The 14,679-nt window shown below is 47.8% G+C and overlaps 1 protein-coding gene across 1 annotated transcript in view; it reads right to left on the reverse strand.

Moving 5' to 3' along the window:
* Positions 1-617: 617 nt before the first annotated feature.
* Positions 618-14,679, reverse strand: part of LOC134996706 (zinc finger protein 260-like) — a 42,892-nt gene continuing 28,830 nt past the window's right edge. The window contains exons 3-6 of the mRNA XM_063951214.1: positions 14,265-14,343; positions 14,052-14,149; positions 13,357-13,900; positions 618-3,301 (exon numbers count right to left, since the gene is read on the reverse strand). Coding sequence (XP_063807284.1) covers positions 1,632-3,301; positions 13,357-13,900; positions 14,052-14,149; positions 14,265-14,298 — 2,346 coding nt within the window. The 5' untranslated portion in view covers positions 14,299-14,343 and the 3' untranslated portion in view covers positions 618-1,631. The remainder of the gene's footprint in view (positions 3,302-13,356; positions 13,901-14,051; positions 14,150-14,264; positions 14,344-14,679) is intronic.

The following is a 14,679-nucleotide window of genomic DNA, read 5'->3' on the forward strand; positions in this document are numbered from 1 at the left end:
AGGATTATTACACAGAACACACATAAAGGCTGACACAGCAAATAACAGTGACACATACAAGGGATTAATTAGAAATAAGGAAGCATGATCATCATTAAGTCTAATAGTAAACTGATTCTGTGCGGGACCCATACACCTCTTTACTGCCTCCAGCATCCCCTGGTACTGCACTGTGGCCATCCACCCTGTCTCCCCCCTCTACTGCCACACAGCCGGTCTCCCTCCTACTACTGCCACCACCCTGTCTCCCCCCACTACTGCCACCCGCTGTCTCCCCCGCTACTGCCACCCACCCTGTCTCCCCCACTAATGCCACCCGCCCTTTTTCCGTCCACCACCCTGTTTTCCCCCACTACTGCCACCACGTCTCCTTCCACTACTGCCACCCACCCTGTCTCCCCCCCACTACTGCCACCGCCACTGCCCGTCTACCCCCACAACTGCCAACCGCCTTGTCTCCCCCCACTACTGCCACCGTTCTGTCTACAATACTGCCACGTCTCCAACTACTGTCACTGCACTGTATTCCCCCATTACTGCCCCCACTACTGTCACCACCCCATCTCCCCCCACTACTGCCACATCTCCCAACTGTCACCACCCCACCCCCTTCACTTCTGCCACCACCCTGTCTCCCCCACTACTGCCACCACCTTGTCTCCCCTCTGACAACTCAGTGCTGCTTGAGGACAAGATTCTCACAGACATTGCCTCCGGCAGCCCCCACTAGAGCACTAGTGCCACCACCCTGTCTCCCCCTCTGACATCTCAGCACTGCTTGAGGATTCTTAGTACTGCTGGTAACAGTCCTTCATCTGCAGGTGGAAGTTAGAAAGCAGGGCAGTAAGGAGGCAGAAGCTGCTTCTGGTACCATGGACCCTGGTCATGGTGGGCTGAGTCAGTAAGATTATGTAATAGTCACCATCTTACAGGCAGCTGGTGAAGAGAGCAGAGAATGGGTGTTATGTGGCAGGAACAGGCTGGTTAGGTAACAGCCTGGCTGCTACATTCTGTACATGCTACAACCGGTGCAATTCTATTGCTAGGAGATCCAGGTAGAGGACATTGCAGTAGTCTATGTGTGATGATACAAGTACATGTATGACTGTAGGTAGATCTTCTGAGAGAATTACGTGCTGGAGTCTGGCTATGTTCCTCAGATGAGGATCTAATTGTGGCAGATACTGATGTTTAAGTGTCACTCCACCATCCAGGACACCAAGATTCCGCACATGATCAGCATTCTGTAACTCTGAACCCCCAAGCCCGGTTGGTTTGCAAAGCTGAGCTGTAGCCCTGCCCTTTGTTGGTGAGCTTCTACCATAAATGCCTGTTTCACCAGGACTGAATCACAGCCAACTGGCATCACCCACACCTGGAGCTCAGCTAGACAACCATTTAGGATTGGGACTGGGTTCTCAGTACCTGGAGCAAAAGACAGGTCATCTGCATAGCAGTGGTAGATGATGGCAGGACATCTGATTATTTCACCTAGTGGTAACATGTATATTGCAAAAACATAGGAGAGAGGATAAGAAACTTGAAGAACAACGCATGGCAATGAGTATACTTCAGAAGATTAAAATGGTTCCTCATCTGAGTGATGTCTACTGTGTGCAACAAGAGCTGATTTATTTCTCAGAGTATGAAAATGACCTCTCACCTGTGTGACTTTGCTGATGTCTAACAAGATTTGATTTTTGTGTATAACATTTCCCACACTCAAAACATGGAAATGGCCTCTCACCTGTGTGACTTCGCTGATGTGTAACAAGTTGTGATTTCCGTGTAAAACATTTCCCACACTCAGAACATGGAAATGGCCTCTCACCTGTATGACTTCGCTGATGTGTAACAAGTTGTGATTTCCGTGTAAAACATTTCCCACACTCAGAACATGTAAATGGCTTCTCACCTGTGTGACTTCTGTTATGTTTAACAAGATGTGATTTGTGTGAAAAACATTTTCCACACTCAGAACATGGAAATGGCTTCTCACCTGTGTGACTTCTCTGGTGTATAACAAGAGCTGATTTGTTTGCAAAACATTTCCCACACTCAGAACATGGAAATGGCCTCTCACCTGTGTGACTTCGCTGATGTATAACAAGATGTGATTTGTGTGTAAAACATTTCCCACACTCAGAGCAAGAAAATGGCTTCTCACCTGTGTGACTTTTCTGATGTGTAACAAGATTTAATTTCAGTGTAAAACATTTCCCACACTCAGAACATGGAAATGGCATCTCACCTGTGTGACTTTGCTGATGTTTAACAAGATTTGATTTCCGTGTAAAACATTTCCCACACTCAGAACATGGAAATGGCCTCTCACCTGTGTGACTTCGCTGATGTGGAACAAGTTGTGATTTCCATGTAAAACATTTCCCACACTCAGAACATGGAAACGGCCTCTCACCTGTGTGACTTTTCTGATGTGTAACAAGATTTAATTTCAGTGTAAAACATTTCCCACACTCAGAACATGGAAATGGCATCTCACCTGTGTGACTTTGCTGATGTTTAACAAGATTTGATTTCCGTGTAAAACATTTCCCACACTCAGAACATGGAAATGGCCTCTCACCTGTGTGACTTCGCTGATGTGTAACAAGTTGTGATTTCTGTGTAAAACATTTCTCACACTCAGAACATGGAAATGGCCTCTCACCTGTGTGACTTTGCTGATGTGTAACAAGTTGTGAGTTCTGTGTAAAACATTTCCCACACTCAGAGCAAGAAAATGGTTTCTCACCTGTGTGACTTCTGTTATGTACAACAAGATGTGATTTCAGTGTAAAACATTTCCCACACTCAGAGCAAGAAAATGGTTTCTCACCTGTGTGTCTTCTGTTATGTACAACAAGATGTGATTTCAGTGTAAAACATTTCCCACACTCAGAACATGGAAATGGTTTCTCACCTGTGTGACTTCGCTGATGTACAACAAGATGTGATTTCAGTGTAAAACATTTCCCACACTCAGAACATATCAGTGGCATTTCACCTGCCTTACCTGTGTGTGGGTTAATAGGCTTTGTGTTCTGTGTAAAACATTTGGCATCTATAGAACACGGAAACACTGTATCTACTGTCAGAGCTGTAACAGATGCACCAATATCAGAGTGATCAGGAGAACATTTCCCAGGATCAGGGGGATCAGCTGATAGAGCTGGATGTATAATTGGGGTAATGGGGTTATCTGCTGGAGTATCCGGTCTACTGTCATTATCTTTTATGTCACAATCCGGAGATAACATTAGATGTACTTCTGAGATGTTCCTGCTTGTGTGTCCATCTCCTGGAAATAAAATACATTATGGAAATGTGACATTTTCTGTAACAATATTAATCTTGTAAACAATAGGAGAAGACGACTCTCTGGGACACTTATTAGTAAATGTGTGTGTATAATAAAACATAACTTTTAATGAAGGCTTTATAATATTGTGTCTCAGACTATCATTGTGTCCACCCTCCTGAGAACATCACAATAACAAATGTAATATTATAAGAAGACTTAGATGTATCTCTCTCTTGTACTGTTAACTAACCATGAAGTATAAATGGAGATGTAGTCACTCGCCAAGTCCTACGTCAGCACCAATGTAAAACAATGGATGGGGAACATATCGTATGAATTGGAGATTCTAGATGAACAATAACATCAGTCATATGAGCTGATGGATCAGAGAAATGTCTAACGTTACTACTGGAAGCATTGGTAAGGTAGCATTCCTTTATGTGTGTGCTCATACGCTGGTAAGCCTGTACATGTGTTACTCACCCTTATATAACGTATATTGCTACAGCAGAGTAGGTGTGGCACAAGGTACTTTACATGCAATACACCATATGATACCCCTGCAATCATCATAATCATCTGCTAGGTTATAATCAACTTTATTTTACGTCCTAGAGGATGCTGGGGTCCATTTAGTACCATGGGGTATAGACGGGTCCTTTGGGAGCCACTGGCACTTTAAGAGTTTAATAGAATAGGCTGGCCCCTCCCTCTATGCCCCTCCTACCAGACTCAGTTTAGAAAATGTGCACGGAGGAGCCGGTCACAGCTAGGGGAGCTCCTAGGAGTTTTCTTAGTTTTTTATTTTCTAGAGTTAGTTAGGTTACAGGAAGGCTGCTGGCCACAGAATCCCTGCTTCGTGGGACTTAGGGAGGGGGAAGGAACCAACGTCTTGAAGAGTTAATGGTTCTCTACTCCACTGACAGGACACTGAGCTCCTGAGGGTGCTGATCGCAAGCCCACGGGCGACTACTCACTCCCGCAGTACGGCTGCCACCCCCTAACAAAGCCAGAAGAAAGTGTTGAGTACAGCGTCGGCGACACGGTTTGCGGGTCGCCGGCGGGTATGGCGGCACAAGGGTGGGAGCGCAGCTCTGACAGGCTGCGCTCCAGGAAGGCTCAGCAACACACAGTGTAGGCGCTTTGAGGGGCGTCCTGAGCCAGCGCGGATAAACCCTACACTGGTCACGCAGCTAACAGGGGCTAATCCTCCTGTTATCACTAAAATCCTCAGGCCAGTATAAACAATTAGTGCGGGAAGCCGTGCGCCATTACAAGGGGCGGGGCTTCCTCTCAGAGTGGATCCAGCACTCACCAGCGCCATTTTCTCCCTGCAGATCATAGGAACTAGGACACTGACAGGGAGCGCTGCCCTCCCTATTAAGGTTAGTTAGTCAGCGCCGGGCTTTTATCATAATAACTGCCTACAGGGGCGCTGTGTGGCTGGCTCCTTATACTCTGTGACTCTCTGAAGGTACTCTGTGGGAAACTGTGTCTGACATTTTCCTGTGTGTGTGTGTGTGTGTGTGTGTGTGTGTGTGTGTGTGTGTAAGTGTGTATATCCATATTACCATGTCTAAGGACTCTGTGTCCTGTGCTGCAGGGTGTTTATCTTCTCCTGAGGAGTCTATTCCATGTACTCAGGACTGCAATGTGCTGTCTCAGCCTTCTGAATCCGAACCCCCATGGGTGGATTCTTTAAGGAAAATGATATCCCAGATTTCAACAAGGATGTCACATACTGAGAAAGAGACGCAGGTTTTGAGACAATCTGTAGTGGGTTTGAAGTATTCAGCTCCCACTACTTCATCTAAAACCCCACCTACATACCCCAAAAAACGTACACTTGCCCAGATAATGCAAGCTGACACTGATACCGACTGATACAGGGGACGGTGATGGGGATATGCAGGGGGAAGGGGGGGATGCATCCCTTGCTAAAGGGGTGCAGCTAATGATTGAAGCCATTAGGGATGTTTTGCATATTTCTGGGAAGGTTCCGGAACAAGTAGAGGAATCTTAGATTACAATAAATAAGAAATCCTCGCTGACCTTTCCTGATTCTAAGGAGTTAAACTCCTTGTTTGAAAAATCCTGGGAAAACCCAGAGAAAAAATTCCAGATCTCTAAAAGAATTCTCATTGCTTATCCTTTCCCTGAAGAGGAGGATAGGAAGAAGTGGGAAAACCCACCTATAGTAGATGCTTCTGTATCTAGGCTGTCTAAAAAGATGGTTTTACCTGTTCCTGGTTCAACCGCCTTAACGGAGCCGGCTGACCGCAAGATTGAGACTACGCTCAAATCACTATACACAGCTACAGGCGTGGCTTTAAGGCCCACTATTGCTTGTGCATGGATTTCTAAAGCCATAGTAAAGTGGTCAGGCACCTTACTAGAGGACTGAGATACTATGGATAGGAGTGAAATTGACTTGTTTTTACGTCACATACAGGATTCTGCAGGTTTCATGGTGGAGGCAATGAAGGACATTGGCCTGCTACTTCCATGGCTGTCTCAGCACGCAAAGGACTCTGGATACGCCAATGGACTGCGGATGCAGAATCCAAGAAAAGTGTGGAGAACCTGCCATTCACAGGTCAGCCACTATTTGGGGACGCATTGGATGTGTGGATTTCCACGGCGACTGCGGGTAAGTCGACATTTCTTCCCTCCGCAGCAGCCCCAGCTAGGAAATCTTATCCTACACCTACACTGCATTCCTTTTGGACCGCAAAATAAAAAAAAATCCAAACCCCCTCCCACCTTCTTTAGAGGAGGTCGGGGAAGATCCAAAAAACCTGCACCAACAGGTTCCCAGGAACAGAAATCAGGTTCTGCTTCCTCTAAATATTCAGCATGATGGTGGACCTCTCAGCCTGGAGATCAGACAGGTGGGAGCGAGACTAAAAGCTTTCAGTCACGTCTGGGGGTCATCATGCCTAGACCCCTGGGTGACGGATATTGTTACCCAGGGGTACAGACTGGAGTTTCAGGAACTCCCACCTCACAGATTCTTCAAATCAGGCTTACCAGCTTTGCTGACAGAAAGTGCTATACTTCAGGAAGCCATTCAAAAATTGGTACGAACATATGTCATTGTTCCAGTTTCACCTTACCCAAAAACCAAGGGTTATTACTCAAACCTGTTTGTGGTACCAAAACCGGTCGGTTCGGTAAGGCCTATATTGAACTTGAATTCATTGAACCCCTACTTGAGGGTTTTCCAATTCAAGATGGAGTCTCTGAAAGCGGTGATCTCAGGTCTGGAGGAGGGGAATTCCTAGTATCCCTGAATATCAAGACTGTGTACCTTCACATTCTGATCTGGCCGCCTCACCAGGCCTATCTACGGTTTGCACTACAAGACTGTCACTATCTGTTCCAGACGTTGCCATTTGGCCTCTCTACAGCACCGATGGTGTTCACCAAGGTCATGGCGGAGATAATGTTCCTCCTACGCAAACAGGGAGTGAACATAATTCCATATCTGGATGATCTGCTGATAGAGGCATCTTCCAAGGAGAAGCTGTTGCAGAGTATTTCGCTCTCAACTCAACTACTCTGGGATCATGGGTGGATCCTGAACCTTCCAAAGTCACATTTGGCACTGACAAGGAGACTGCCCTTCCTAGGGATGATACTCGACACGGAAGTGCAGAGGGTGTTTCTACCGGCGGAGAAAGCGTTGGTGATGCAATCAATTGTCAGGGATGTCTTGAAACCTCCCCAGGTATCGGTTCATCAGTGCATTCGCCTTCTGGGGAAGATGGTAGCGTCCTACGAGGCTCTACAATACGGAAGATTCCATGCACGGTTCTTCCAGCTGGATCTCCTGGACAAGTGGTCAGGATCGCATCTTCACATGCACCAGCGTATATACGCCTGTCGCCGAAAGCCAGAATGTCACTCATTTGGTGGCTGCAAACTTCTCACCTGCTTAAGGGACACAGGTTCAGGATTCAGAATTGGATTCTTCTAACCACGGATGCAAGCCTCAAAGGTTGGGGAGCAGTCACCAAGGGGGAAAACTTCCAAGGAAAGTGGTCAAGCCAGGAATCTGTCCTTCCAATAAACATTCTGGAACTAAGGGCCATCTACAACGGCCTTCTACAGGCGGCACATCTTCTGCAAGATCGAGCCATTCAAGTTCAATCGGACAACGTCACAGCGGTGTCGTACATCAACAGGAGTGGACTTCCTCAGCAGACACTATCTCTATCCAGGGTAGGTGGGGTTTCAAAGATTGTGGGTGCTGTTGGCAATCAAGCCTGTATCAATGTGTGCATTTATATTTAATCAGTACATATTTGGCTGCAAAGTATCCTAGCTGCATAGTATGTTAGTGTTAAGTATGAATATATGACCTTTGGAGATACTCGTAGATAAACAGGAGAGGAACAGAAGGACAGCAGACTATCTTCCCCAACTGCAATCAACATCCTACAGAGAGTAACCTAATCCAGTACCACCAATGCCTGCAGCCCGGACAGCCTGGACACTGACCTCCCTGTCTGATTACATACCAGCCATACTGCTCTCACACATTGCTTTCTACTCCTCATTTATACTCTCTACAACCACTGTGTAACAATCTCAGCCTTTCCGTTCCTTCCATTATTTACCAAAAAAACATTTTTCACTATCTCTGCTTTTACTACATCCCCCTTCTCATTGTCCAGTCTATATTACACCCACTCCATTCTATATTATTCCTCTGAACAACACTACTGTACTGGAATTATGGCTTCTCGATTGTGTCCCATACCAAACCTCACTGCTAGGTAACCCCCCCCCCCCCCCCAATTTCCAGACCACCCACACACATTCAGACCTGATCTTCATCTCCCTTGTCCCCTCCCTTCCCTTCTCCTGTGCACTCTGGAAAGCCTAATCAAGCTGCCAACTATCCACGACCTCTTCATCTCCCACTCTTTTAACCTTCTCGCCATCACTGAATCCTGGCTCTCCTCCTCTGACACCACCTCCCCTGCTGCCCTCTCCTACAGAGGCATCTCCTTCACCCACACGGTCAGACCTGATGGCCACTAGGGTGGAGGCATGGGCATCCTTCTCTCCCCAAACTGCACCTTTCGTGTCATCCCACCTAAGCCCTCCCTCACCTTCTCCACCTTTGAGGTCCACACTATCAGCCTTTTCTGCCCCATTCACCTCCATGTGGCAGTGATCTACCGCCCCCCTGGCCGCTGTTCACTTTTCCTTGACAACTTTGCTGCCTGGCTTCCCCACTTTCTCTCCTCCGACCTCCCCTCTATCATCCTTGTTGACTTTAACATCCCTATCGACATCACTAATGCAGCTTCCACTAATCTTCTTGCCCTTTCCACCACCTTTGGATTTTCTCAATGGTCCTTCACCCCTACTCACAATCTCGGCCACTCCCTCGACCTTGTCTTCACCCACCGATCTGATCTCTAATATCACTAACTCTTCCTTCATTCTCTCTGACCACCATCTACTTTCACCCTCTCATCTTCCCCTCTCCTCTCCACGCCCAGACCCAACATCACCAGACGCAATCTCGGGTCTTTCAATCCCGCTATCCTGTCCTCCCTCGAGACTTTCCTCTCTCCTCCCTCCACCATGACCTGTCCCAACCAGGCAGCCGCCTTCTGTCCCAACCCTGGCACACCAAACTAACATGATTACTACAAAAATGTTCACACTCTGCAGAACGCTCCTGGAGGAGATCTCACTCTCTGGCGGACTTCCTCCATTTCAAGTTTATTCTCTCCTCCTATAGCTCTGCTCTTTCTCTCGCCAAGCAATCCTTTTTCCACTCATCTCTTCTCAGTCCTCAATGACTCTTTGAAACTTTCAACACTTTCCTTCATCCCCTCCTCCTCCCCTCCCCACTCAGTGCCACTGACTTTGCCTCCTTCTTCATCTCCAACATTGAGGATATCCAAAATGACATCTCCTCCCGTCACCCCTCTGCTGCTCCCATCATCCCTCCCCTCCATCTATCCCACCCTGGCCTGCTTCCGTCCCACCTCAGACAAGGAAGTCCACTCCCTCATCTTATCCCCCCTCAACCTGCCCATTGGACCCTCCCCTCCCATCTTCTCCGCTCCCTCTCTCCACTGCCTGCTCCCACCTTGCTCACCTCTTTAACCTATCGCTCTCTACCGGCATCTTTCCCTCACCATTCAAACATGCTCTGGTGTCCTCTAGTCTCGAAAAAAACAACCTTAACCCTTCATCACTCACTCACTACCGCCCCATCTCTCTTCTCCCATTCGCCTCCAAACTACTTGAACGACTGGTCTACAGCCGTCTCACAAGCTACCTCTCTGACAACTCCATCCTTGATCCACTACAATCTGGCTTTAGCCCACTCCACTCCACTGAGACTGCCCTGGTGAAAGTCACCAATGACCTGCTTTCGGCCAAATCCAGGGCCACTTTTCTCTGCTCATCCTTCTGGACCTCTCTGCTGCCTTTGACACCGTAGATCATCGTCTCCTCCTCCGCACACTCCAAAACATTGGCCTCTCTAGCACAGTCCCTGACTGGTGTACCTCACTAACCGCTATTTCTCTGTGTCTGCCTCCAGAACCACCTCACACCCTTCAATCCTTCCTGTTGGTGTCCCTCAAGGTTCTGTCCTAGGCCCCCCTTCTGTTCCCCCTGTATACCTCTTCCCTGGGTGTGCTCATTAACTCCTTTGACCTTCAATACTACCTCTATGCTGATGACACACAACTCTACCTCTCATCTCCTGATCTGTCCCCCTCTGTCCTCTCTCAGGTCTCCAGCTGCCTCTCTGCCATCTCCTCCTGGATGTCTGAGCGCTCTCTGAAGCTCAACATGGACAAAACTGAATTCATTATCTTTCACCCAGCCAGAGCAACACCCCCTACAAATATCACTTTTTTGAACACAATCATCTCCCCCGTTCCCCAACTCCTCTGCTTGGGCATCACTCTTGTCTCCTCCCTCTCCTTTGCACCCCACATCCAAGCTCTGGCGCAATCCTGTCGGTTCCAGCTACGCAACATTGCTCGCATCAGGCCATTTCTCTCCCAGAGTGCAACTAAACTTATCATCCACTCACTGGTCATCTCATGACTTGACTACTGCAATGTTCTTCCTGGCCTCACTTGCTCCCATCTCGCACCCCTCCAATCTGTCCTCAACTCCACAGCTAGGCTTATCTTCCTCTCCTGCCGCTCCACATCGGCCACTCCCCTTCGACAAAATCTACACTGGCTCCCATTCCCCTACAGAATCCTCTTCACACTCCTCACCCTCACATACAAGTCCATCTCTAATTCCACTGCTCCCTACATCTCCAACCTCCTCTCCCTTCATACTCCCTCCCGCCCACTACGGTCGGCTGATGACCATCGTCGTTTCTCCTCTGCCTTGGTCACTGCTTCCCATGTATTATGTATGGGAATTGTGGTGCTCTTTGTTACCTGTACTCTATTTTTGTTATTTATTTACTGTTATGCTAAGTTTTGTCTCCCTGTACTGTCCTTTGTACGGTGCTGTAAAACACTTGTGGTGCCCTATAAATAAAATGTAATAATAATAATAATACTGTGTCTGTCTCCTTATCAGGAATATTCATCTGAAACAGAGTAGATAAGAGCTTCCACTCCCTGAGACATTAGTGTCCCCCATATTTACATTCACCTCCTCCTCTTCCAGATCTGGCATCTCGATAACACAGACAGACAGACTGGAGAACTTGAGGTAATGTACTTTTTGGGAAATAAGTATAGGGGGCTGAGAGGATGGTCTGCGGTCTGATTTCTTAATCATAAAATCAGCCATAGACTTCTTTTAAAATCCTGCCTCTCCTGCCTGGCAGTATCCAGTACAGGGGATATGTCTGTAATCATTCCTTTTATTGAGTCCAGCCACGCTGGCTCCTGAGTGCTGCTTCCTTGTGAAGGAGGGCTGCACTGTGCACACAACAGAGATCCCCTGGGGAAGGGGAAAACCTTGTGCTGCAGGACTGGCATATGACCTTCTTACCTGACATACTGTACAGCATAATACACACACAGGAACAGGTTACATAACACAGTAACCCAGAGAACCTGCTAAGAATGAGAGGGAGAAACCAGCACACCTTGCCTCTACAGCCAAAGCAGTGCTGTGCCGGCCAGTAACTAGGAACCTTAGATAAAGGACCTAGATTATTATATACACATACAGTATATCGCTCCATCCTACCACAAACCCCCTTGTACCAAACAAGGTGCTTCTGAGGGTCTCTAGGAGGTAGGAAATGGTGCACTGAGCCGCTGGTCCCGCTCTCCAGGAAGCCCCGCCCCCTTAATGGCGTGCAGTGTTCCCGGAATAGTTTATACTGGCAGGGTAATATTTGCAAAGAAAATGGGGTTAAAACCCCTTTTCAGCATCAGTGCCAGTGTGGGCTTGCATAGAGGAACAGCAGCAGCACTTAAGCTGTGTGCCCGCTGCCCTAATGCCGCCATCTGTACTGGGGACCCCGGTTTAGTATTCACCACTCAATTAGAAGTGGCGGCATGCTGTGGGGAAGAGCGCACACCACTGTGGGTGAGCGAAACAACCCCCTTCAGGAGCTATGTCCTGTCAGCAGGAATCTGGACCATTAACCCTTCAAGAGGTTGGTACCGGTGCCCCCCTAAGTCTCACGACGCAGGCAGACTGGTGCCAACCTGTCCTTCCTGAAAACATCAAACTAAAATACATTCTGAAGAAAACTCTCTGGAGCTCCAGAGAATGCACCCGGCTCCCTGGGCACATTTTTCTAAATGGAGTCTGGTAGGAGGGGCATAGAGGGGAGGAGCCAGCCCACACCAATGATTTCTTAAAGTGCCAGGCTCCAACAGACCCGATCTATACCCCATGGTACTAAGACCATCCCAGTATCCCCTAGAATGTTAGAGAAAGTGGACATTCCTGTTGACAGTCCTTCATGACACTTTACCTAAACCAATCCCGGAGGAGATGTCTTCCGTCTCGAAGTAATATGATAAAGGAGTAAAACTGTTACAGACACTCAGAGTTTGTTTCCTACTGTAACATGTGCCAACTGGGACTAAGTTACTGGGCATGGATCTATTTTTGGGCCAGATTTATTTGCTCTTGTTATGGGTATAAAACGTATATTTTTATCTTTATTTCCTGAGGTATGTATGAGATACACCAGAGTGTGTGGGGAGGAGACTGGTCAGATCTCTGGGCTGGTAACACACAGTGACATGATGTGAGGGGGGAGCAGGAGTATAATAGGGGCTGATGGCTCCTGATGTATGAGATACACCAGAGAGTGTGGGGAGGAGACTGGTCAGATCTCTGGGCTGGTAACACACAGTGACATGATGTGAGGGGGGAGCAGGAGTATAATAGGGGCTGATGGCTCCTGATGAATGAGATACACCAGAGTGTGTGGGGAGGAGACTGGTCAGAACTCTGGGCTGGTAAAACATAGTGACATGATGTGAGGGGAGAGCATGAGTATAATAGGGGCTGATGGCTCCTGATGTATGAGATACACCAGAGAGTGTGGGGAGGAGACTGGTCAGATCTCTGGGCTGGTAAAACATAGTGACATGATGTGAGGGGAGAGCATGAGTATAATAGGGGCTGATGGCTCCTGACTCCATTACTGGGCGAATACAGTTCCCTAATTTGTTCTGACAGAGGAGGGTGTAGGATAAGAGATTGCTGTAGTGACTGATAAAGGAGAATATGGGACTCTTTTCTGTAATAAGTGTTTATTTCTCGGGTTCACTACGGCTGGCCGGCGGTCGGGCTCCCGGCGCCCAGCATACCGGCGCCGGGAGCCCGACCGCCGGCTGACCGACAGTGTGGCGAGCGCAAATGAGCCCCTTGCGGGCTCGCTGCGCTCGCCACGCTACGGGCACGGTGGCGCGCTACGCGCGCCACACTATTTTATTCTCCCTCTATGGGGGTCGTGGACCCCCACGAGGGAAAATAAGTGTCGGTATGCCGGCGGTCGGGCTCCCGGCGCCGGTATACTGAGCGCCGGGAGCCCGACCGCCGGCATACAGAATGCCACCCTTATTTCTCACCTGTGCTGATATCTGTAGGGATCTCCTCCTCCTTACACTGCTGATCACCCCTCACATACGTCTCTTCTTCTCCCTCTATATCTTCTGCCTTCATATCAGTCACATACGTCTCTTCTCCCTCTATATCTTCTGCCTTCATATCAATCACATATGTCTCTTCTTCTCCCTCTATATCTTCTGCCTTTATATCAGTCACATATGTCTCTTCTTCTCCCTCTATATCTTCTGCCTTTATATCAGTCACATACGTCTCTTCTTCTCCCTCTATATCTTCTGCCTTTATATCAGTCACATACGTCTCTTCTTCTCCCTCTATATCTTCTGTCTTTATATCAGTGACATAAGTCTCTTCTTCTCCCTCTGTATCTTCTGCCTTTATATCAGTCACATACGTCTCTTCTTCTCCCGCTGTATCTTCTGCCTTTATATCAGTCACATACGTCTCTTCTTCTCCCTCTATATCTTCTGCCTTCATATCAGTCACATACGTCTCTTCTTCTCCCTCTGTATCTTTGACTTTAACATTATTTATTTGGGCTTCACCCTATGTAAACCATCAATAAAAGAAGACTGTAATAATTGTTGATTTCAGAAATAAATTAAACAATACAAATATAATGACACACACAGCTGCTCTACACATTATATAGTGACAGTCACTTTGGTATATGGGTGAGACCCTAAATCCCTCCTACCTGATCCTCCTGTGGCATCCTGTGATTCTCCTCTGTACAATCCTGGGAATACAGAGGACGGGGACATCTCTCTGGGGTATCTCTGTTACTGGGTCCATCTGTAGGAGACACACAGTGACTGAGTACAGTATATATATGTGATTATCAGATGATGTGTGTATATAGGTGCCCCCCATACTCTCCCCTGTACAATACATGACAGTCTCATCTTACCCAGTGATGTGAGGGGCCGGTGATTCTCTATCATCACGTCCTTGTACAGACCCCTGTGTTCCTCTATATACTCCCCCTCCTGCATGGAGACATAGACAGTCACATCCTGACACCTTATAGGAACCTGACACAGCTACAGTGATACAGTCATCACCCAGACACATCCCCTGGTGTTACTGTATAATGCGCCATTCCCAGCAGTCACCTCTCCAGTCATCACCCAGACACATATCAGGGTGTCACTGTATAATGCCCCATTCCCAGCAGTTACCTCTACACTCATCACCCAGACACGTCCCCTGGTGTTACTGTATATTGCCCCATTCCCAGCAGTCACCTCTCCAGTGTCAAAGTCAGAAAAATATCCCTACACACACTGCCATATTTGCACCTCACACTGGTCCGCGCTGCGCAT

The sequence above is a fragment of the Pseudophryne corroboree genome, unplaced genomic scaffold, assembly GCF_028390025.1.
Source record: "Pseudophryne corroboree isolate aPseCor3 unplaced genomic scaffold, aPseCor3.hap2 scaffold_1426, whole genome shotgun sequence".
NCBI classification, from domain to species: domain Eukaryota; kingdom Metazoa; phylum Chordata; class Amphibia; order Anura; family Myobatrachidae; genus Pseudophryne; species Pseudophryne corroboree.